At 44.6% G+C, this 24,525-nt stretch overlaps 1 protein-coding gene across 2 annotated transcripts in view; it reads left to right on the forward strand.

Moving 5' to 3' along the window:
• Window positions 1-19,306, forward strand: part of nrp2a (neuropilin 2a) — a 60,803-nt gene extending 41,497 nt beyond the window's left edge. The window contains exons 12-18 of one of the 2 annotated variants that reach the window (XM_085447227.1): window positions 4,155-4,235; window positions 4,465-4,569; window positions 7,700-7,965; window positions 9,426-9,522; window positions 11,138-11,170; window positions 16,124-16,174; window positions 16,833-19,306. In XM_085447227.1, the coding sequence (XP_085303353.1) occupies window positions 4,155-4,235; window positions 4,465-4,569; window positions 7,700-7,965; window positions 9,426-9,522; window positions 11,138-11,170; window positions 16,124-16,174; window positions 16,833-17,137 (938 nt within the window). In that variant the 3' untranslated portion in view covers window positions 17,138-19,306. Of the gene's footprint in view, window positions 1-4,154; window positions 4,236-4,464; window positions 4,570-7,699; window positions 7,966-9,425; window positions 9,523-11,137; window positions 11,171-13,104; window positions 13,958-16,123; window positions 16,175-16,832 lie in introns of those variants that run through there. The other variant, XM_085447228.1, reaches the window with a different exon arrangement.
• Window positions 19,307-24,525: the final 5,219 nt, after the last annotated feature.

The following is a 24,525-nucleotide window of genomic DNA, read 5'->3' on the forward strand; positions in this document are numbered from 1 at the left end:
TCAAATGATGATCGCTCTGAACCATTTTTCTCAGTTCGGTCCTATATCATTCCGCCTTTGGAGTAAGCGCATTATCCCAGTGTTTTCACAGCATCCCAGCCTCTGGAATTTTGGCTTCTTTGTTGTTTGTGCTCTTGCATTATTCATGTCATAAGGGAACCCGCCTCCCGTTTGGGGGAGAAAAAAGCAATAACCCTTAACTTAAATGATTAAGTTTTTAAGGTGAAGGCTTGATTTAGCATTAGAGTCCCGCAAGTAGCGATTAGGGCAACTCTCCAGGAAATTAATGCAATCTTTGAAGTGATGGTGCGTCTGTGTGTGTGAGGATGATCCCTGATCTGAGCACTTAACCCCACCCGGCAAAATATCAAATAATGGCTACTTGTCTACCCCATTGTGTTCTTTTGGGGTGTATGTATATCTGCGTGCATGCATCCATCACTCTGTGTGTGTTTGAGTGTATGTGTGTGTGTGCGCGCGTGTGTGTGCACTCAGTACTGCCAGGGAAAGATTTACAGAAAAGCTTTCTACATAATTGAAGATTTTTTTCCTCTTCTCTGACATATTGCTGAGTCAGACTCTTTGGAAGTGAGCAATGTCTTTTTTTACAGGGTGGGTTGGCCCTCACGACCGTGTGTGTGTGTGTGTTTGGCGACTGCGTGTGCACTGAAAAGCAAGCCCGCAGAAGAATTTGTCTGTGAGCATGTGCATTCGCATATGTGAGCGTGCATCTCGATTATCTATGTCAGCACTGCCCCACCCCCTTCCAGCCGCCTAGGGCCCCCGGTTCTAAGTGTTGGTATCTCATCCCGTGCATGATGATGACTTGCATCATCACCTGCAGCAGCAGACACATTATGTAAGACAACACTCTGCTGCAGAGGGACTGTTCCTGCATTTCAAGGCTCCCTCTCTGCTGTGCAACAAACCCAGCTCTCGCGACACCGTCCTCGCACGCATCAAGGACAGGACTCGGGGCATGGTAGGCAGGTCACATACGTTAACACACATTACCTCCCCCTCGCCTCGCACAAACATACACACCCTGCAAACAGCGCGCAAGTCAGTGCCATTCCCATCGCCCCCCAAAACACTCCTGTCACACCCTGGAAAGGTCAGCACATTTACACTGTGACAAGGCCTGACCTTTGAAAGCATAGAGTACTCAGGAGCTGGGCAGAATCTTAATGGACTCGACTGCGCGCTCTCTGCTTGTGTGTGTTTAGCTGTGGCGCGCGCTCAGGTAATGTGTAGATGGTTTATTTTAACGCCCGCTCCTGAGACTTAACTAGAGGACCCAAAAGGTCAGAATGGAATAAAAAGGCAAACACACACACACAAAAAGCAAAAGACGGCGAGAAGAGCGAACACAAGAGGAGGAATAAAGAGGAGACGCTGAACAAGACGTGGTGGCCCATTTGAAAGTCGGATGGGTGGAAGAGAGGTAGAAGGGTAGAGTTGCTTTCCATGCTTTTGCTTCCCAGTGGACCGGCAGCGATAAGAGTCTCATTAGGTAGTTAATAGCTGGCATAAAGGACGTGACATTAACGCTGGGTTAATGTCAGAAGCAGTCGCCAGCTGTGGCCAGCCTTTTCATCTCTGCCATTTCTCCAGCTGTGGCGCCGCTGCGCTCGTTTCCGCGGGAAGTTCTTTTAAGCAGATCAATTGCGTATCACAGTGTGTTTGTTGCCCTCATTGCTTTTTTCGCAGCCTTTAAATGATAATGGTAGCCTCACAGAAGGAGGAACCTTAACAGCAGGAGGCCTCTAGTACTGCCACTAACAGGCGTTAGACATGCTTAATCCATGTCACGCTTTTTCCTTCTTAGATACTCGTGTGTGTCTGTTCAACCTCCCGTCTCACACACGATCATCAAGCATCCAAGTCTTGGAGTTGTTTAGATGGACTAAATAAGAAAAAGGCAGAGGAAAATGAAATATAATGCGTTTGAGAGTGCACTTAGCCTTTTTTTTTAGGAGTCACCGTCGTCAAATGTCTGAATCTATTTGAAGAAAAGAGACAAACAGAAAGAAAAACAAGTTGGCTGACTAAATGTAAATGTGGGAAAACACCTGCATTTTTATTTTTTTATTATACATCTGGATCTTTGGCTGACCCAAACTCCTGCGTAAATTCCCACAGCTCACCAGGGTCAGCCCATCTGCTCTTAATAACTACGCTTTTATTTTTTCTTCCTACCACTTCACATTCTAGCTGCAGCCTGCTCAACATGTGTGTGTGTGTTTGTGCATTTGACATCTTTTAATGAGCAAACTGCTGGATTATTTATGCCTCTGTGTGTTGTTTGTCTTTCTTTTTGATATATGCGAGATTTAGTTGACGTTAATGGAGGACCGAAAATCATACATTTCACTTTGTGTTTGTTCTCCCTCCTTCCAAGCGCGCTTGAGTTATGGAGTGAAGAAGGCCCTCGAATGCACACAGACAAACACGCACAACAGTTCACACAGACAGCAGAGTGGGTGATGGAGTGTGTGTGTTTGTGTGTGCGCGCTTTTAGACCCTTCTTGACAGCGAGAGAGTGGTCCCAGAGTGCGATCATCCCGTCCGAGGTCGAGGGGAGTTTGTTAGACAGAGCCATCCATCAGCCTTAGCGCCAGCCTGTTTTGTGTGTGTGTATTAACATGTGGACATGTGTGCCTGTTCATTTGTGCGTCTGCATATCCGAGCCAGTATGTATCTACCATACATACTGACGCCTGAGCTCCCAGACACAACATGACAAGGGCTCTCTTGGGTTTTCTGTGCCTTCCTCTGACAGGAGACATGAATTAGTACAGTGAGGCGGTTTCAGTACCACGTACGATTTGTAGGCACGTTCTTTGTGCTGAGTTATGATAAAATAACGATAAGGTCATTAACTCAAGCAGCAGCGTTACTGCATTGTCCTGCATAAAGGTGCATGCTAACGGAGACATTAGCTGTTTTAGCGTAACAAAAATCAACATTCATAAAACAAGAAGTCAAATTTTCCTGCTTCATCTGAGCGACTCTTTTTTGTTTGCTTGGATCAAACAAACTTGTTATTTTGTGTTTCTAATGAGCCAAGTTCACTGTTTCTGTTCTTTGTGCTAATAACTGTCGCTAGCTTACTTTGCTTTCGCCCATTTTTGAAGCCTTTGAGCAATTTTTTCATCACCCTAGCTACGAAACACACTAAATTAAAAAGAAAAAAACCTTACTTACTTTCTTAGTTACTGCGACGACCCAAACTACGTCTTCTTATCCCGCATTCTTGTTGTCTGCTCTTCTGTGCTGTTTTCTAGACTTTTTATAGCAGCTTATATCAAGAACTCGCTCGGCTGCACCGGTAAAAAGCATAATGAACATCCACAAACTAAATAAACATAATATAGGCACAAGTAATGTCAACAAACATGCGCACATTGATTGCAGATTGAACTTTGAATTGTGACATTTGAATAAAGTATTTGTATAAACCACATAGGTGCCGGCACTCTCAGTGGCATGTCAAAGTTTTATCAAGATTTTTCCGTTCGTCTAGGAGGAAATAGGAATCATACATACATATGCTACTATCATTATATATGATGATGTAAGGGGTGGTTCTGATAGCTACCCCATAAAAGATGCTCTTCTTTATTGTGTATTTTACTCTTAAATAAGACCATGATTTGCAAAATGAGCATCATGTTCTAATGAAGAAGATATAAAAGTAGTGAATGAGGGCAAAAACTCCTCTCTGCTGTATTAAATCAAGTGAGAAGAGGGGTCATTTTCCCATAGCCGTCTATATAATCTCACTCCTTCTGACCCCCTGCTGATTGTCAAGAAGACTCCATGACCTGAATGGCTTTCACTTTTTACACCCGGAGACTACCTTTATCTTTTGCATAGTCTATGATCTATGGAGGCACAATGGAGAGTTATTATTAAAGACTTCATTTCCGTCTTGTTGTTTTTTTTGCCTTTGTGAGTTTATCATTTCCTCTTTCCCGTTTGTATTTCCTGGCCCTCCCTAATGTGCAGCTCCCAAAGGACATATCGCCACATAAATAATGTCTTTAACAAACATCAGTTCATTTTGCTGCCCTCTTTACAGTAATACATTGTCTGAAGTTGGCTTTAAGGGGCCACCTTTGACCCAAGTTTCATTATGTTTGTTCCTGCAGAAACCTCAACCCCAGCAGGCACCACCACACCCACGCTGCCAGCTGACGTCGAAACCACCACGGTCCCTGTCACGACTACAGGTGAGACAGGTGTTTAATATGAAAGAGCCAAAGAAATGCTGGATTAATAGCGTCATTAGGAAGCTGTAATAAGAAAGATGAAAGGCCTGAGAAAGCGCTGCATGACATTATGTAGATCAGCTGCAAATGCTCCTGTATCTGAAATGACTTTGATTTCTCATGCCTATCTGCCCTTTGGCTCTCGCTCTTACGCTGCCTTTTTCTCCCTGGCTGCTCTCCACCTCTACAGCGGCCACCTCTCCCCCATCAGACGCCGTGTGTGAGTTCGACCACGGCCTGTGTGGGTGGACACACGACCCCAACGCCCCGCTGCTCTGGTCCCTGCACAGCAACGGTGAGTCTCCTTAACAGAAATGTGAATATTTGGTCCGACTCCCTCAGTGTTTTTCCTCTGCACAGCATGCATTTAATAGATCTGAAGTTATGTCCGGATGGATTTACAGAACAGTGCAGTTAGCAGCTCAGGTTCACTACGGGAACCCCATTTTCTTTTCTTTTTTCCTTTTTTTTTTTATTGTGGGGTATCAGCTTTTATGTATGCAGCTGCAAGCAGACTTCTACTTGGGTGCAGAAATTGCACAAGCATGCCGTTTATTCCATCAACTTCCTCGGGTCTAGACAAGACTGCATTTTCTATAATTAAATGGAGTCATTCTCCTTCTGAATCTTCATTGAGTCCCCCCTTTTTCAATTTGATTAAAATAATTCCTTAAATTGAAACCAGTCTAATTTGTCAGCGACGCCGTGCGCCAGCCACGCCGCTCTTTCCGAGTGAATGAGAATGAAAATGAACTGAGGGAATCAGAGGGAGAACAGCCTCCACGGAAAGCGCACACAGCCTCGCATGTGACATGCAGAGGCTCACCTCTGCGTGTCAGAATGAAGTGTCGGCAGGAAGGGGTTAAGACCGAGCGGCTCCAATTAAGTTCAGAGCAGGAGATTCCAAAGACGAGTGGTTATCCCCAGTCGTCCTTTACTGCCCCGCAATTACCTCAGGCACGTCCCACATGATGCTGTGTAGACTTCCATTTACTTAGGCATTCCTTGAAGAAATAATTATTCATTTTCCTCTTACGCATACCCACAGATCAAAAGTCCAGCATTTGGCAGGTTGTTAAAAGGTACAGAAGAGGTTTCCTGCTGGGTTTCTTTTTTTTGCACTATTTATAATTTTTCAGGGTAAGGGATCGTTATCCCAAGATTGTTTTAAAATTCATTGGTCTCGAGCAAGTCTCCATGAAAGATTTAGCATTTCTGCAGCTGGAGAAAATTAAACAAGAGGTCCAGTCTCCCTCCCCCTACACACACACACACACACACACACACACACCCAACCTGCTTCAGTGATGTCACCTCGGTCATGTTCAGGAGGACAGCAGATCTCGTGGCAAAAAGGAGGAAATGTTCTTGAAGCGTGACCTCTTCAGGTCATAAAAAATCTATGACGGGGGGGGCTTCAAAGCGGCTTCTTTCATTAGACAGGCCGTGGTGGCTTTCATGCCTGAAGTATCATTTCCAGCCATTTTGACACGCCGCCCGAGCCTTTGATTTTCCCACGGGGGTCAAAGGTCACGATATCCCAGCCAGCCTGCAGGATCTTTATTTCGCCCCTATCAAATCACTGTTGTAATCCTCTACAGAATTCCCTCACCTCTCCCAGAAACCACAAACTCATCACCTCTTGACCTCACACCTGACACCAGTCATAGTAACAGTAATAACACACAATCCTAGAAATAGCCACCATCTACTCTAATACTAAATCAGACTTCCTAGTTTATCATGCTAGTACCAGTGTGATAAACTGGGCTTTGTAGACTGAATCATTGTTTTCCTCATGCCAGCAGCAGACCTCTGTGAAATAGATTAATAATGCTCTCTTTTTGCTGTGTCCGGCGTGGCAGCCTCGATTATGAGGCGTCTGCTGAACAAGAGGCACAACAATGGACGGGGGGGCAACAGACTCCACTTCAATGCGAGGCGATGAGAATGGAGGAAGCTTTGGTGCGCACATTGAAATAAGTCATAAAACGCCTCATGGAGACCTGATTTCACATCCTCTCCAGTTGTATGCATATATATATATATATATATATTTCCTACAGTGACACATACACATTCATTCAAAGCTGCAGAGGGCCAAGGGACACACTGTCACACGCTGTCTTAGGTGTCACACACAGGCGACTGCGACACATGGCGGGCAGAGGGGAGCTGTCAACTAGGAAGAAGATTTATCCCCCCCAGATACTTCCAGTGTGATCTGCTGGACACACGGAGCAAAAAAAGGCTCACTCACTTAGTCACTCAGCGAACCTGAGTGCGGTGGCAGTGGATGCTACTGCACGCCGATTGAAACTTCTTACTCTTGTGGTAGTTTTTCTCTCGCCTATAAAACAGAAAGGCGCTTAATTGCTGGAACACATATACACACAGGCACCAACACACACAGACACACACACAGTTGTTCTTGATAAATCAGGTGATTTAATCTGCAGATTGTTGATATTGGACTCTTTCCCACCGGGCCCACTTAAGAAATTCCTCAGCAGACACCTCACCGAGCCGCTCTCTCACACGTACGCGGGCATGCACAATGCAATCTGTGCTTCTCGTTCACACAGGCAGTCACTCATACATGCGGTCTCTCACAATGGAATTCGTGTCGCTTTCCAATTTGCAAACTAAACATCCTCTGGTGTAAACAAGTGGAGGGGGATGCATTTCTGTTGGACTTTTCCGTTGGTTAAGTCATTTACCTGAAAGGGAATGAAGAAAAAAACGCCTCAAGGGTCTTGGCTGGAGTTCTGCTAGCACTCGGTGTATGAACGACGCTCTCAGTGGACCTATTCTTCTCTGTGTTTATATTTGTCACATCCCTATTGTTTGGTATGACTATTGTGCTGTGGTGATCCCATTCCTGTTAGCAACTGGTGATTAGTGTCTCGGGTTTTTTTTTTTTTTGAACAGTCATGTTGGAAATGTCTAACCGTGTGAAAAGCCATTATGTACATGTGTGCATGTCTATATATGTGTCTAAGTCATGATTAACGACGATAATTCTCTCACTGTACGCACACACGATTCCCTTGTGTATGTGCTCCGTGTTTGCCGCACAGACTAACTGCAGCAGCATCCATTTACAGTGAATATCAAAAGTCTACACAACCATTCATTTTCTATTTTTATTGCCTCGAGGCCTGAATGAAAATCCATTAAATCAGACTTCTGTTTATTTATTTTTTTCATTTTCATTTGACTGCAGTAACCAGCGAACTCAAGGTTAAAACAAAACCCTGCTCACTTTCGGTAATGTGGAGAGAATGCAGAAAGGGCTCAGTTTCACATTTTTGCTGTGAAATTGCTGTGAACAGGAATGTGCATGTGGCAACTTTTATATCCCATTTTGGTCCGAGTTAGAAAAATTCATGCTCTATCTTTTCTCATATCTCTTTCCCTTCCAGAGCTCAACAGCTATCTGTACATAGACGCAAGCCTAAAGACTGAGCAGCAGCGAGCTCGGCTCTTGAGCCCCGTGTTGACCGCCGACACTGGGCCCCTGTGTCTAGTCTTCTCTTACCAGATATCGGGGGAGGCCCAGGGCCACCTTAGGGTCCTGGTACAGGACGCCCACTTTGAAGAGACGGTCCTGTGGACACTAACAGACGATCAGGGCCCCGTCTGGAAGGAGGGTCGGACCATACTACCTCGATCTCCTAAAAGCGTCCAGGTAGTGGTTAAACTCTGTGTGCTCATAAAATAAATACTTAAAAAGAAGGCAAATGGGAGATGAAAGAATCAAGCTTCTTACCAGTATTATTGAGTTATATACGAATCAGGCTTTGTAATCTTGAGTTAGACATTTTAATTACATGCTACCCAGGAAGGGAAAACATTTCTGTTGTAGTTTTATTAGAGTAGGCTGTTAATATTTTCAATCTTAAACACCCCCAAAGCTACATTATATGCGCTCACCACCACCTACATGTCAAAATCTGTTAACTTGAACTTATTTTAAACTTTCAGGCAGGCTCTTAGCCATTTCATTCAGCCATGTTAAGACTTCAGCTTCAGCTGTTTACCCAAGATTTTTAGCTTAAGTGTTCAAACATTTATCCACAACTTTTATCTGCTACTCTAGTTACAGTTCCCCATCATACTTAATCATCATGTTTAGCTAACAGTAACTTTGCTAGCTATTTCAGCTCTATTGCAGGTGTTTTAGCTAACAAGTTTTAGCTAAGGTTTTCACAAACCGTTTCAACAGATTAGCCATAACTTAGACAACAATTTCTACTGTACTTAATATTTTTAGCTAGCATACAATTTAAAAAAAATTTTTCGACCGTTAGCGATCGCACCCATTTCTTTTGGTGGTAGGTTTTTTTGTACTGCTTAGCTGCTAATTGTTGTTTTACTGTTAAGAGTTTTTCCTAAATCTAAATAAAGTTTACTTACTTGGGTACTGACTTAGCTTACCAGGTTTAGCATGTGACCCATGTGCTCTAAAGCTATTCCAGAGTTTTAAGTCTGTCTTGAGGACGGTTCAGTTCCCAGTATACCCGGCCTGTTGGCCACATCATGCATTGCTATTATTTTTTATCACACAGCTGCTTCCATTCATGCTCGCCATGGTAGCCGCTGCAGTATTGTTCTCAGCTACAGGTGTACACGCCAGTAGCACAACACTCCAAGTATAAAAGGGCCATGACTGTGTGTCTTCCCCTTGCTTCTTGTAGTTCAGCTGCCCATGTGACGCTTCTTCTAAAGCTAAAGTACGCACTTGTACTTGTAGCAGAGCATATGACAGTATCAGTTTTAAGCTCTGTGTCACTTTAGGCCACATTTGAAATAAAGTACGCTGTAGTGTCCCTCTGGCTGTGGGACTGTTTGGAAGTTGGCTGTGCATTTGTCAGAGACATCACAAGCAGTTAATGTTCTCATAAAAAAGTAAGTGGGAGATGGTTGCAGAGCAGGGAGGATGATTGCAAGTGTTGAGTGCAACTTTGAAATCGCAGGCACCGTATTAAGTTTTTATCCTATTTCTCCTCCTCCTGCTGCTGTCCCCATTTTCAATGTGCCTCCACCCCCCATCCTGTCATCCGTCTTCCTCTTCCTCTCACTTCTTTTTCCTTCAACTTTTCCCTCCTCCTCTTCCTCTTCATCCTTCCTTTTTTTCGGCTGTGGTAGGTTGTGATGGAGGGTTACTTTGTGCACGGCACCAGAGGGCACATCTGGATAGACAACATCCACATCAGCTCGAGCACCCCACTGACGGAGTGTACACGTAAGTCGCACATATGCTTTGTTTCTTTATTTTTGCTTCTTCTTGCCAAAAATCTTTACAGATAAACACACACACACTCATGACACATTATCTCACCCTCCTATCAGTCTACTGCTCCCTACTACCACCTCGACTTTCAGTCGTAAGGTCCTTGAGCAGTGACACACATGAAGTGAGAAACACCAGCACCACCACACACCAATCCTTCACTCGCCCTCCCATCCCAGTTTCAGAGACAGCCTCTCCTCCAAAGAGCCCACCGAACACAGAGATGAAAGCAGGAAGAAGAGGGAGGGACAGCGTTTACTCCTCCACGAAAAAAGAAAGAAAGAAAAGAAACGAAGAATAGGAAAACTAGGCCATAAACGCCCCGTGGGCCCCGGCGATGCTAATCTATGTTTCATTAGATTTCTCTTCTCTTTCTCCCTCTATCTCTCCTGCGCTCCCTCCTCTGTCGTATTTGTAAACAGAGATTTTCCCGAGCCATCAAAGGGAATTACTAGACAGGCTGTTTCCCAAGTAAGTTTCTGGGTGCCTCGCACGAGCCGAGCTCCAGTGTAGCCTCCCTAATCTAGCCTGAGCAGGGGCTTCGGAGAGGGTGTTAAACAGATCAGAGACCAAGCCGGCGGTTCGGAGCCAAAAACCTGCCGTCATCACTTCTGACTGACGTCCAGTGTGCTTTGGAGCCGGACCACAGTGGGAACATGGCGGCGGGGGTGGGGTGGCAGAGTGTAACAGAGGGAAAGTGTGTGTGTCTATGTGTATGGCCAGTGTTTTTCTGTGTGTTTGTGTTGAGTCATTTTTATATGTCTGTGTGTGTCATGCGAGTCCTGAGAGAGTCTAAGCAGCACAGCAGCTTGGAAGGCAAAGATGATAGCCCAGCCCCCCTCCTGCTTCCCTGCTGCTGTGTTTCCTCCTTCCTCCCTTCCCTCTCCTCCTTTGCCACTCCCAGAGCATGCTGGGATGTTGCTTATCACCAAACACAGTTGAGTTTTTCACAGTACGTCGGCGTTCCCGCCAAAAGGCGCCAGTTCCCAAGTCGGACCCCCTGCTCCTTTACTCCCATTCTCTCTTTCTCAACCCCCAGTCACACACACACACACACACACACACACACACACACACACACACACACACACACACACACACACACACCATGTACCACACACTGAGACACACACACACACACATCATTTCTCTGTGTTTGCATTCCAGGCAATCAAAGTGAAGGTTCTGCTCTGTGCATTCACAGCCCGCTCCAGTTTTACTGGACGCTGCAGATAAACAACTTGAAATGTGTGAACTTTGCAAATGCAGACACACACATACGCCCATAGCCTATACACTATACACTCCCGTCTCAAATTCCTGGCAACCACAATATACTCTGTTTGAAACAGCGTTCTAGCAGAGAATCACTGTAAATGCCATAATTCATGTGCGTTATCTGAGGAATTAACTTAAAATTTCCTCAGGAGGAGTTTGATAGTCTTGTGACATTTGCGTGACATTTGGCTGACTTTTTCTCTTATATTTAAAGTTATCTAACAGCTGTCTCGCTCTCTCCCCCCTCTCTCTCTGCTCCTGTCTCCCGCCCGCCTCTCTATCCTCACAGAACCCTTCGCGGCTTTTCCTCCCGAAAATCCAGGTGAGTCTGACTTTGGTGTGAAGTCACTTCTCCTGTGGTCTTGCTTCCTGCCCGTCGGTATGCACTAGCCTGGGTTTCTTTTTTTGCTTGGTCTGAACCACTAAAAGAAAAACCAATTAGTCTAAATCACTCTTTTACACTGACAGCACAGAAGCCGAGTCTGCCACAGCTTTGTGATTCCAGACTTTTTAAAGCTGATTCGCCACGTCACCGGCAGCATGTAGACATCTCAAAATGAGTACTAATGGCAAATATTCACCAAACACCAAATTAATTTTGATCAAATTTTAGTGAAGTTACAGGATAGATCGCTTCAGTAGCTCATTGTTTTACCTTGTCAGTTTTAGCAGAAACAAAGGATTGGTCTCAAAAGGAAAGACTGTACGTGCGAAGGAAGCCGAATCCGGCACGGCATAAGGAGTCATATTTGAAAAGGGCTACATATTCTCTGTTCTAGGCTTCCTGACACAGCCTGAAGGGTTTTAAATAACTGTCTGCCTCATGAAAAATATTTAGAGCATCCTAGGAGACCCTATGAGATTGATGTTAGTGTTTTGGCATCTCATAATGTCTTCCAATAAGATAAGAGCTAGGAGGCTTCAGTGCGAATGTGATGTGTGTGCATTTCTTCGGCTTTTCTACTCCTCTGACTTCACACACGCGCACACATATAGCACACGGTGTCTAACCCTTGACAAACACACACATTAATATCATCACACACACAACAGCGTCCCCAGTGGAAAGCAATCAGATAGAGTGACTGAGCAGCATCGAGCATGGGTGTCTCTGTCTCCTCTCCCTAAGTCAGCTCTGCCTAATGAGTGGGTGCAGTGTGAAGTAGCAGGAGCACGCACCATTTCCCCCTGTAATTATGTGACACGGTCCAAAAATCAGGATGTATTCAGCCCCGCTTCATTTTCCCTTTAGTTCAGTGTGACATCCTACATACAGCTTCTCCACATCAGCTTTGGAAAGAGCATGTGGGCTTCTTCTTCTTTTTTTTTTTAAGTTTTTCCACTCTGTCTACAAGGGTTTGTTTTAGTAGACTTGGATAGAGGAGTAGAGGCCTCTTGGAAGCCGGTTAGCTGGTTCTTACCAAAAATTTGAGAATTGGGTGGGGGAGGGGGAACTCAATCCAGGAGCAGCAGAAGAGTAGAGGATCTGTGGAGATGGTCTCCGAGGAGACAGCTCTTTGGCTTGAGAAGGAGAGGACTGGCCAGGATGCTGATGCATGACAGACAAAAAACACACAAAAAAGGAAAATGAAAAACCAAGAACAGAGAACAGGATAAATTATGTACTCAAAACAAAATCTGACAACTCGAGCCAGCTAAATAACAAATCCCGGTCCAATATGAGCTCAGAGAGTGAGAGAGAGAGTGCGAGCTCTGGAACGCTGGATACCCGTGTGATGTTCCCGCTGATCCTTGCATGGTTCTGAGATGATATCAAGGAGCTGTTTGTGACTTCCTGTGCCAGTGTGAAACAGGAAGAGGAAGCTCCTTAAGTCAATGTGTGTGCGTGCTTTTATGACTAATTATTTTGGCTTTCGTTTCACACCAAGAAATCTCACTGGAGCTTTGTTTAAAAAAAATAAATAAAGAAATAAAAGAAATAAATCGCTTGCATTGCACTTGATTGGATCCAACTATTGGAGCGATTTCAAACCAAATCTCTTGACGATCTTGGTGTGAAAACTTGTCCTCCAATTGCAACCCAAGCTACGTGACAGAGATGGATGCATTTCTTTCTTTCTTTTCTGGCCTTGGAGATGTCTTTCTTTCTTTCTTTTTGCAACTGGCATGCTTGTGCATGCTCACACGAGGTGCACGAACAGGGATAGAATCAGACGAATTCAGTGTTAAAAAGTGAAAAACAAGTGCCACTCCTCTCTTTTCCCGCTGGCCAATTATTCTGTATCTCTCCACCAGGGGGAGGCGTTCCTGTGCCTCCCTTGCCCATCCACTGGTATTACATTATGGCTGCCGGGGGTGCCCTCCTTCTCCTGGCAGCGGCCATCTTGGTCAGAGCACTCTGTTGCTGTCGACAACACCTGGCCACCAAGAAGAGCCAACTGTCTGTGGCCTATCACAGCTCTTCGCAGTGCTTCCAGTACTCTAACTGGTCCTCCAGTATGGCCACCCCCGGGGTGGAGCCGGTCCTGACGGTGAGGTTGGACAGCCGGGACCGACACCGTACCCTCTGCTAAAAGCGAAGCGCTTATAAGCTGCACTGTATTCGTCAGAGGACGACGCCGACCGGCGATGGCAGTGAGAGTCGTGGCGCAGCAAGATCGACGAACCCTCACTTGCTTTAGTTTACAGCCCCCAGCGGTGATGATGACGACAAAGACATTGTCCTAAATTGCTGAGTGATATTTTTTTTTTTTTTTTTGGCAAAGGAAACACTGTGGCCTCTCTCTCTCACACATGCACGCTCTCTAATGGATGTAGCTTCGGTTGCTGTTTTTCCTTCCCTGTTCCATTAAGGAGTTTTGCTGTTGACATTTCACACTATGCTGCTCCTGATGAGAGAACTGAAGACTGAGTAAGTTATTTGTCTGAACAGCTTGATTCGGACCATTGAGTACCGTCTGGCTCCTCATAACCCCAACGGTCCTTCTGGAATGACCCCAACGTGGACACACACACAGGCATGCGAGGGGGAAGAGGACGGGGAGGGGATTTTGAGCTGGTTCCGCTGCAAGGAGCCAGCCAGAGCTGCCAAACCACGAGGCTAAAACAAGACCCCAGAGACACGAGGAACCCTGCAGTGCTGAGAGAGGGAGAGACGGGGGGAGGGAGGGGGGGGGGGGGGGGGAGAAAACTGTGCTAGCTGTGGAAATGATCTGGCAAGGCCCAGAAAATGAAGCTCTTGGTATCTCTGTAATAACACAACCACAGGATAGTTGCAATATGAGTTGTGCCAATAGCGAGGGTGTTTGTAAAAGAACAGAAATGGGATGTGTGGAGGGGGGGGGGGGTCCATTGTCCTTTTCAACAAAGCATGTGCACATTTACAAAAAAAAACCTCACAAAAATACAAAACAAAGGAATGCAAATCCATCATACTTAAAAAGTCCTGCATCGCAAACGGAGTTAACCAGCTCCGTTTGATTGAACGTCTCATCTTTCTCTCGATAAAGGCATCAGTCAGTGATGGATGCGGCTGTCTTCAGTGTTTCAGTGTTTCATCTTGAATCTCTTGTGTAATAAAGCACGTTGTACCACTCCCATTCATGCTTCATACCACCCACTCCAGTTGTTCTCCGTGTCTTTGAGCCGCCCAGATGAAAGCCGTGCCTGAGCCGAGCCTTGTCGTGTTTTCCAGTGTGAATATGTGCTTGTTGTTTTTAGGGTTGTAAATAGACACATCTGTCTGCCATCGCCGCTTCGATCCTTGATTTACGCTCCTACAAATCCCACAATGCCGCCGGACCAGCTGGAAGCCATAAGCGAAGTGTTTTTGCCTTATGTGTTCATCCTTGAGAGGAATCCGAGATATTACAAAAACCAGAGCAGAGAGTTTCAGCCATTCAGGGTTGGGTTTTTTTTTTCCCTTTTTAGTGCCATTATTGGCCGGTGACATAAAATAAGACACAGCTAATGCACTTCTCGCTAATATTTAACACATATGGGCTCTAAAAACCCATTTTTATCGTGTAATTGTCACCGAGATAGACACACTAGCGGCAATTTCTCTCTCATCAGTTGGTACAGAGGTGATGAGATCTGACACGAGCTCAATTTAACACCCTGGATTGAATGAAATTGAGGTCTTCACTCTGTAGCTTAACGGGGCGTGCTTTCCCTGGTTTGTCACTGCTGCAAAAATCCATCACCTACAAGCCCGCAGCTCAGCAGAAATGCACCTCAATTTGTTGTCACAATTTAGAAGCTGCACTTTTTTCTGGCACACTTTGCCCATGTGCTTTTAAATCAACTTGGGGGGAGGAGGGACCGGACACCCTACTCGAGCCATCTCAACACCATTATGCTTCCAAGCCTCTAATAGTCGTAATTAGTTAATGGACAGATAGCATTTATTAGGTCTGCGGTAAGCACTTTTCCCTCCCATCAACCGCACCTCGATCGCCCAATCCCCTGCCAACTACCAGTTGCCCTGGAAACAGTATTAATAATGCCGGTGGCCATCAGAGACCAGCAGATCTAGACGTGTGCCTTGCCAAGCAGCTACTCCCACTCCTGACTGCTCGCCAAGAGCAAGCGAGCCCAAACACACACTCACATGTGCGGACACAAATGTGCACAAAGTTAAAAGAAAACCCACCTAAAGTAGAAGTACTCTCAGGCTATTGGGCTCGAATAAAGTGCTGGGAGGGAGGGCTTGCCACAATTCAGACACTCACATCCACGTCAATTTTCAGTTCACACCACCTGGCAGACCTGTTACTTTCACACAAAGCACTGTCACGAGCAACTGCTGACATTTTGTCTCCATTATTTTTCTCTTCTTTGATGATCTAATGCACCGGTCGAACAGTAATGATGATTTCAGCAGCGATAATGACGGGAATTGTTAATGATTTGATGACATGTTTGCATTGTTATTCACACTGAATGAGCAGTCTTACACCATCGATATACCATGTGATGACTGTGTGTTTGACAGGAATGTATCTTAATGATCTTTATTATTAATAAAGTCGTATTTTTCTATTTATAAGTGTGTGTATGAGTATAAATGTGTAATATCAAAATTAGCAGCAAATATAAAGCAGTTAACGGTATGCAAAGGGTTGCTGTTATTTCTGGTGATTGTGTAAAAAGACACTGAACTCGAGTTAGGCACTTGGCGAGCATTTAAAGGAAACCTTGCAGAGGCAAATGCAGAGGCATGTTTTTGTTTATTTGTTGTAATTACAGCTAGAATTATGCGTAAATCGGATTGGTGTTTAAAGTCGGTGTGTCCTGTGCTTCTGTCTGATAGTTAAGGGACCAGGTGGCGATGGACGAATTTACGGTGGCCCGCTAGGTGGAGGTAAGACACCGGAGCTCACACCAGTACCTTTTTGTCATTTCTATAAAGTACTTTTATAAATTATAAAGAACATTTCTGTAAGTTATCTCCCTTGTGGCAGATGGCTATACCTGGTTCTGATGGAGGTTTCTTCCTGTTAAAAGGGAGTTTTTCCTTCCCACTGTTGCCAATTGCTTGCTCATAGGGGGTCGTCCAATTCTAGAGGTTTTCTCTGAATTTTTGTAGGGTCCATACCTTACAATATAACGTGCCTTGAGGCAACTGTTGTTTTGATATTAAATGGCACTACATAAATGAAAATTGAATTGAATTACCTCTGTTCGGACTTTAGTTTCTGTTTGTAAACGAGTCTTCTACTCACAACAATTCATGACTTTAGTGATGTTTGATACAATCTTTTCTCTTTAGTAAGTCAAAAACATCGCAAAAGATCAGGTAGGGTCAGGAAGTCAAGTTTACCTGCACTCCTGACAGATCACTTGATCTCATTAACAGCAGTTTACCTGTAATTGTAAAATCTCGCATTTACGTTGATTTTTCCAAGCCACTTTGCAACCCACCTCCCCATGTCATGTATATCATCATTAACTGTAGCAATAACAGGTTTATACAACCACTCCTTGCCTGTCATCATACTAACCTCCCGTTTTTGTCACAGGTTTACAGTTCCCAGAGAGGAACACGCCATCACCGTCATCCGAGCCTCCAGTCACGCGTGTCTCAGAAAAGGACAACTCGTGGCTGTACACCCTTGACCCCATACTGGTCACAATCATCGTCATGAGCTCTCTGGGCGTCCTGCTCGGAGCGGTGTGCGCCGGCCTCCTGCTGTACTGCACCTGCTCCTACAGCGGCCTGTCGTCCCGCTCCTCCACCACCCTGGAGAACTACAACTTCGAACTCTACGACGGCCTCAAGCACAAGGTCAAACTCAACCAACAGCGCTGCTGCACCGAGGCGTGAGAAAGAAAAGGCGATTCGAAAAGGAAAAGGAAGATGGAAAGAAAGAGAGGGATGACAGTCACCCTGTGAAAACCTCCCGCTATCTTCTTCATTTTGCTTCAGTTCACTTTATTCCTCAGCAGCGCAGATCCCAGGATGCACAGGCAACAAGAAAGCCACTTTCGAGCTCAAACGAGAACTTGTTTTCCTGTTTCGGAAAGCATTGCACAGTCCAGTATTGGTAGTTCTATGGCAAAATGAACCACTGAGTAAAAAACTGATGGACTGTTCCGTTCTGGGCCTAAAAAGTAAATATCTACACATATCAAGTACAGATTCTTGGTCCACCAACAGAGAAACGTTTATAGATGCATCATAGATTTGTATGAGGTCTAGTTTTGAAAGTGGATACTGTAAACTACACAAACAGCGAGGCAGACACATCGTGTTGGAAAGGTGGTAGGTTAGGAACGTGCTTAGAAAGCGTCTTTTTTTCTTTTGTTTTTTGGATCACGTGTGAACACAGTGGCCTAGAAGTTAGCTCCTTGGTGTGGACCGTTGGCTCCTTTGTTCTCTACGTATCAGCCTCAGTTATCCTCTTAGTTCCTGACAGTCTGTGGTCTATTTAGTCACCGACGCCCCTCGAGTTTGTCTCACTGCTCAATCACTTTCTGTTTTAATGTTTTAGTTCTGGCCTGTTACCCAGTCTGGCAGATATGTTTTGTTTTTTGTTTTTTTAATGAAGCAAAGGAAGTGTGTGTGTGTGTGTGTGTGTGTGTGTGTGTGTGTGTGTGTGTGTGTGTGTGTGTGTGTGTGTGTGTGTGTGTGGGGGGAGGGGGGAGGGGGGCTTTTTAACACATTATTTTACTGGCAGAGATGTTCTTGTTAGATTTAGTTGTCGGAGACTGTTGTTGCCGGTTCCTGTCAAAGAGAAGGTCACGTTTACATTGCGGTTAATGGTAAAAGGTCAAGGAGCTTTGGTTGGTGCAACCTATGGATTGCTGGTAAGAGTGTGAAGCACTGTAGAAAGAGAAGGAAAGAGAGACTATAAGAGACTATGACTGACAGCGCACTAAAAAAAAAATCCCCTGCCTCTCCCTCGTAGGGGCGATGTTCTCTCTTTCACGAGTACAAGACAAAAAAAAAGCAAATGGGATCAAAAACAAATGCAGTCAGACACAGCTCTTCTCAATCGACTGACTGACTGTGTGCCCGGACACACAACAACGCCTTAAAAGCAAACTGTTGGTGGAAATGTTGAAAAAAGGAACGTTGAGGAGACATCGAGACCAGAGAGGAGGATCTCTCTCGCTCTCTTTTACACGTGGACCTCAAAAGCCATGATTTAAAGGACCTATCCCCTCTTTTTTCCCGCCACCCACCTCCCCCACCGACACACACCAACACCGGAACCCCCGTCCCACCTCAACTTACTGGCTAGTCGTGGCCTATTTTGTGATTAATTTTTTTGTGCGTGTGTTAATTTTTACTGTTGCAGCATTTTTTTTTTAAACAGTTTAAAAAGGTCTTGTCGCACATGCTTGGATTGGACTTGTAAGCCATGAGAAGAAGGGAGTGAAGGCCTTTAAAATTCCCCGTCCACGGACACAAACATCCACGCACTTCCCTTGTATATACGGATGTATATACAGAACACAAATACACGTCTTTCCTCTCTGAAAAACTCGAGAAACTTTGGACATGCGCGCACACCGAGAGTATGGCAGAATCTAGAAATTAAAGGGAACGATGGCTTCTCACACTTTCGCACTCAGCATCACATCCCATCCACCCTTACTCGCTGTCTCTTTCTCTCTCTCCTCTGAGGCCCACATCTCTGGACCCCCACTGACTCTTTTCAAAGTGCCTTGGAGCCTCGGGGATCCAGCTTGCCTTTGGAGCCAGTATCGGATACAGTAAGTTGAGACTGCCAGCGACAGTCACAGCGCCCCCTTCAGCCCGGGGGGACCAAATGAAACACACAGAAAGACAGGACCCCCCCCCGACAAACACACACACAAACACATACACCCCTAACCCTTCGCACTGCTAGGACTGCTGTTGTTGTTGTTTTAAAGGGGTCTTTGTACAGAAATGCTCTTTTTATGATTGTTATTATAATTATTGTTATGATTATTTAATAAAGGATTTATACCATAACGAATAAACTGATGATTTCTTTAACTCTGACGCGTTTTTACATTTTTTTGTCGAAATCTTGGCATGAGCACCGGAATGCTCGTGGCCACAACTTGATGCTTCCTGTCCAATTACTTCCTGCAAACTCCCTCTCAGACTTGGAGCCAAAACTTTCACTTTTAATTGCAAAAGGAGTACACGCAAGGAGCAACACACACAAACTCGTGTTCTTGCTCTCTATTTCTGCCACACACAAACACACACACATAATACTGTGTTGTCAGCCTGCTACACTTGGCCTCTAATCTCCCCATGATGTCCCATTAGTCTGGACCTCTGGTGGCCCTCATTTAGGAGCTCCAACATCAAAGCTTTGAAGTGCCCGGTGTCTCAGCCACACACGCGCGCGCGCGCACACACACACAGACTCATACAGTACACATGCAATTACTTTGTTTCTCTTTTATACAGCTTGCTGAGGCTCCCACACACGGTTCCATTTATCTACATAAGCTTTCTTCACCTAAATGCAAGCCCTGTTAGCAAACGCAGTTTCCGATCCAGAAGGAGATATGTTTGACTTGTCTAGGCCTCGTGGGTGCGTGTGGTAAGGGAGCCAAAGTGGTCCAAATTTTATACAGGGGGCGGGGCAAACTTGGATAAATGAAAATGCTGCTCCTGAAATGTGTTTTTCCCTCATCCGAGCTCATTGCAGTCGCACCTTATTAATTACAGCCGTGCTTAATACAAGCTGGAGTTTTAAAAGAAATGCAGCCTGCAGCATGGGTAGGACATTATGAGCTGTGCTAAGCATAATGAAAGGTGTTGTTGCTGCATGGTGGCAATGGCAGCGGCTGTTAGGATGCTCCGGTCCGTGACATAGCGGGCCAATTACCATCTCTGAAAGAAAAAAAACTACGAAAAAACATCCTCACAGACAATCCCCAGTCCGCTGGAGGAGTGCGATGCCATCTGCTCACAGGTTTGATTGATCCCGGCAGAACAGTCACGACCACATCACACGAATGAATGCCGACAGGAAATTACCAAAGGAGCCAGATTGTCATTGTTCCATGCTGCCTCTTGTTTTCACTACCAAATTATTCTTAATTTTTTCCCCCCCTCTGAGTGTGTGTGTGTGTGTTACCCAAATGTTGTTCTTTTTTTCTTTCTAAGTTTTTATCAGCCTGTAACGGCACGCTGCAGGAGCCCTTTCCTTTAGCCGCCAGATCAGAGAGTTTTGTTGCCTCTGAAGCCCGAGCGGTCTTCAAAGGGAAAACGCTCTGGCGCCCTATACGTGGATAGGCCAGATTGAGAGAAGGGAGCCTATTTGAGGGTCGCGCTACAGGAAGTGACTCGAACACACAGCTAATTAATCTGGGGGATTATGCAAGAAGGGTGGAAAAGAGAAGGCAGAGTATTAGTCATCACAGTCGGGGAGGAAACTTTCTTTGGTCTTCTAACTTAATTATTGTTCTCTTTACGTTGCCTGATAAAAGATTCTCATGATGGCTCAACTTTACGAGGCCTGTTTAAATCAGCTTTTTGGGGTTTTAAATGCAGTTATCCTATTAAACAGCTTTCGATTTACTCATCCAGGATATTAAGAGAACAGAATGTACCTCACCAAAAGTAATTCACACATCAAAAAAACACACAACTCCTTCAGTGAGTGTCTGAAAAAGAACACCTGGAGACTAGACAGCATATCTCCTTCAACTGCATCCAAAGAGCTGTCACAAACTGCAGCAGCGATGCACAGACACAAACGCACAAACGTACACGAGTCAAAATTGACAACCTGCTTACATGTTTAGCTGCACTCGAACCACCACCACATGCTTAAATCCCAGTGGTCTTTCTGGGAGGGGGGCCCAGATAAATCTTCCTGAGCCTGCCAAGCAATTCAAAGCACCTATATGGGTCATTGCGGGGAGGGTGGATGAAGGCTAGGCCGAGTGGGGGTGGGGGAGTGGGGGGGTTCGGTGGCAGTGTGCCTGCCAGTGATGCCAGACCCAGTGACAACAAATGCCAAAGTCTTGTACAAACAGCAGGCAAACCATCATTTTCCTTCCTCTGTGACATCATCATCTGCCCGCCTCCAGAGGATGCTGCTTCCGAAAACAAATACATGGAGGAAATGATTGGGGTGGAAAAGGCTCCTTTCAGAGGTCCAAACTAGGCCAGCAGTCCTATCATTGTGAGGCAGAAAGGAGGAAATTAACTTGATAAAAAAAAAAGATATCGAGTGTCATTTGAGGCAGTTTTGAGGCCTCTTGACAAGGGAACGCATCACTGATGGTCTGGTTTTAGGTTTTGTTTTCGCTTGTATGTTCCTCCCACTAGACTAAAGCTAATGCCTCGAGCCGCCTTTGCTCAGCAGCAACATTTTGGTTCAGATTTGATTTCCCAGAAGTATCACAGCTCTGCTATAGCCCCCATCATCAGATCTGAGCCACTGGCACTGTATCGCACTATTAAGACACTCAGGCATTTCCACATAACTGAACTTCTGTTGTGGACTCGCAACATGACCAGCGGTCCTGTGTGGCAGGCCACCTGTCCTCTCCACTTGAGGCTGGTGTGTTTACACTCACAGTTGCCCTATATAGCCAGGGAAACTTGTTATCGGGCATGGTGGGAGGCCTCTCGCAGTCAGCCCTAACCATCTGTCTGGAGTGTTGTTGGTTGAGCTTGATTGAAGGTGTTGCACTTCAAGTGCTTGACATCAGATGCCAGTGGGATTATTCCTTGAGGAGAAATGTTATTTGCTGTTTTAACCACTGTTTTGTTTGATCAAATGCTTAAAACAAGCAGAAAGTTCCAGGGCTGAAAAATAAGACTCGCAAATGGCCACGTGAGGGTGACTCCAAAGGCAAGTTGATGCCCTATGGACTCTAATGTTACCATAACCAGCTTCACAGATGAAATACACGTTTACTGACTGGTACATGAAATACTTTGATCTCTATTCCTGATGTTCCTCTTCATAACAGCTGTAGAGAGGGTATTAACCCTTAGAGTTTTACATTATTAGCTCTTTGAGTGAGGTAGGCTACTTTGGTCACTTAGACCAAAAACCGTAACCTAGGTTTCACCTATGAACTGTAAATAAAAGATGGACCCCACACATTGATTGTGTGGATTTTGTATTAAGAAGCCTCAAAGTTGGTGTTAGCTAGCTACTTGATAACTTGCATCCTTCTTCTAATAACCAGATGGTCACAGCAGATAGCTGCTCCTCCCTGCCCCTGGTTCTGCTGGAGGTTTCTTCCTGTTAAAAGGGAGTTTTTCCTTCCCACTGTCACCAAGTGGGTGCTCACAGGAGATCGTGTGATTGTGGCCTTGAGGTGACTGTTCCTGTGATTTGGTGCTATATAAATAAATTTTAATTAAATTGGACTGAATTTAAATGTGGTCACTTCTGTGTCCAAAATAACAAGTTGGCGCCAGCTGTAAAAGTGGAGGCTACAAAATGAAGAGTTCAGAAATACCTCCATCTCTTATATACAGTGTATGGAAGATGCTTGGCCCAATTTATTAAATGAAATCAGTGGAACTTTGAGTCTGTAGACCTATTGTCTGGCTCAAATAGATTTAAATGAGTAAGTTCACTTTGCCCAAGGAGATCTTTGATATGATTGATATTATGTTGAATTAGATAAAAGTTCTATTTTTGTATTGGGGTCAGCCTTACTATCAATTCAGACCCCAGAGGTCTGGCAAATTTTCTATCAATTATAGCAACCAATAACTTACTTTAGTTGGTTGGTCCAACCAAAATGACTTTTGAATAGAAGAGTGATCACCATTGATACTCGAAAACTGCAGGATGATGATGATGGTTTAAGTTTTAACTTAGCTCTTAAAACAGTTCAAGTAAGTTCTGTGAAACCTTAATCGCTGTGAACTCTTGAACCCGAGAGGGGAAAAAAAACAGCTAAAACGTATCTGTCAGTCACAAAAAGGAAAGCAGTTAGTTGAGCAATCATCCCTGACAGGCTGTCAGGATTTGAGTGGGGTTTTTTTCTTCCTTTGGATAATCTTAAAAGCATCTGTAATAATCTGTTCAATGCTGGCACCGTAGACTGTTTCTTCACTCTGTATCTGTCAAATGATTTCAACAAAGCTGAGCAGTTAAGACTGTAATTATTTGAACAAGCGTGTCAATAATAGAATTGAAAAAAACAAAGTTGTATTTCATGAGAAGTGGTAATCAATTAACAGTGACAAAGGCATGACGCTTTAAAGAATGCAGCTGGAGCGGATTTCAGGGGGAAAAGGCAAATAAACAGCTGTGCTCATCACGATTCGCGCTCACTGTCATTAAAAGGGAAAAAAAGAAGAAAGAAAATAAAGAAATAAAGAAAACGTCAGAGTGTCTGAGTCTGTTGAGTGTGTTTGGTGCGGGGTGCTGGTATCCCAGTTTAGGCTTTCTAGAGTAATTGAAATAGCCTTCTCATAACTTTCCTTTCAAATCAGGGCTTTTCCATTACATTTTCCATTGAGCCAATTATCAAGTTCAATTGCACTTTGAGACCAATCTGTTCCAAAATAATTGACGATTTTACCCGTCGAAAAAACAACCGCCCAAGTCTCCCCGGCTCTGCACTTAAATCTCCTCACCTGAATCAAATTAGTAAGTAACGTGTGTTTACCAAGCAGCTGTGTCGGGAACACCCACCACACTTTTCCTTTGATGACGATGGTGTGATGTGGGCAGATATGCAGTAAATAAAAAGGTAAACTGTAAAAGCATCAAAGTTTTGTTCTGTAAATGCTCCCGTTTGGTATTTGCGATAAAATATTTGAAATATTTAAAACTTCCACATTTACTATAAATCTCCCAGGGGCCACATCCTACTAACATAGCCATATATAGATAATATGATCACCTCTCAGCCCCTCATATTTTGCTGCGTTGTTCAAAATAATCATTAGCAAATGTAATCATAACCGTAACAACGTGTCATTATTGTTATCACTGTTTATAGTATCACGGTGTGCTGCATGTGGTTTGTCCAAATGGTGCTCCCATACACCAGCAGAAGCTCATGCTTGACTGCTGGGGGCGGGTCTAATATTTGTCAAATGCCTTACTGCGTGTTTCATATGTTTAACAAAAAGAAGCATACAGCCACTTTATTAGGTGCGCCTTGCTGGTCATGGTTGGAGCTTTTTTTCCCATCAGAACCAAAATTATGTGTTGCATAGATTCAACAAGGAGGAAACTTTCCTCAGATTGATCCATATTTACATGACAGCATCAC

This window comes from Copadichromis virginalis, linkage group LG23 (genome assembly GCF_057382275.1).
Source record: "Copadichromis virginalis isolate Kocher_CV1m ecotype Utaka linkage group LG23, C_Virginalis_male_GT1.1, whole genome shotgun sequence".
Classification (NCBI taxonomy): Eukaryota; Metazoa; Chordata; class Actinopteri; order Cichliformes; family Cichlidae; genus Copadichromis; species Copadichromis virginalis.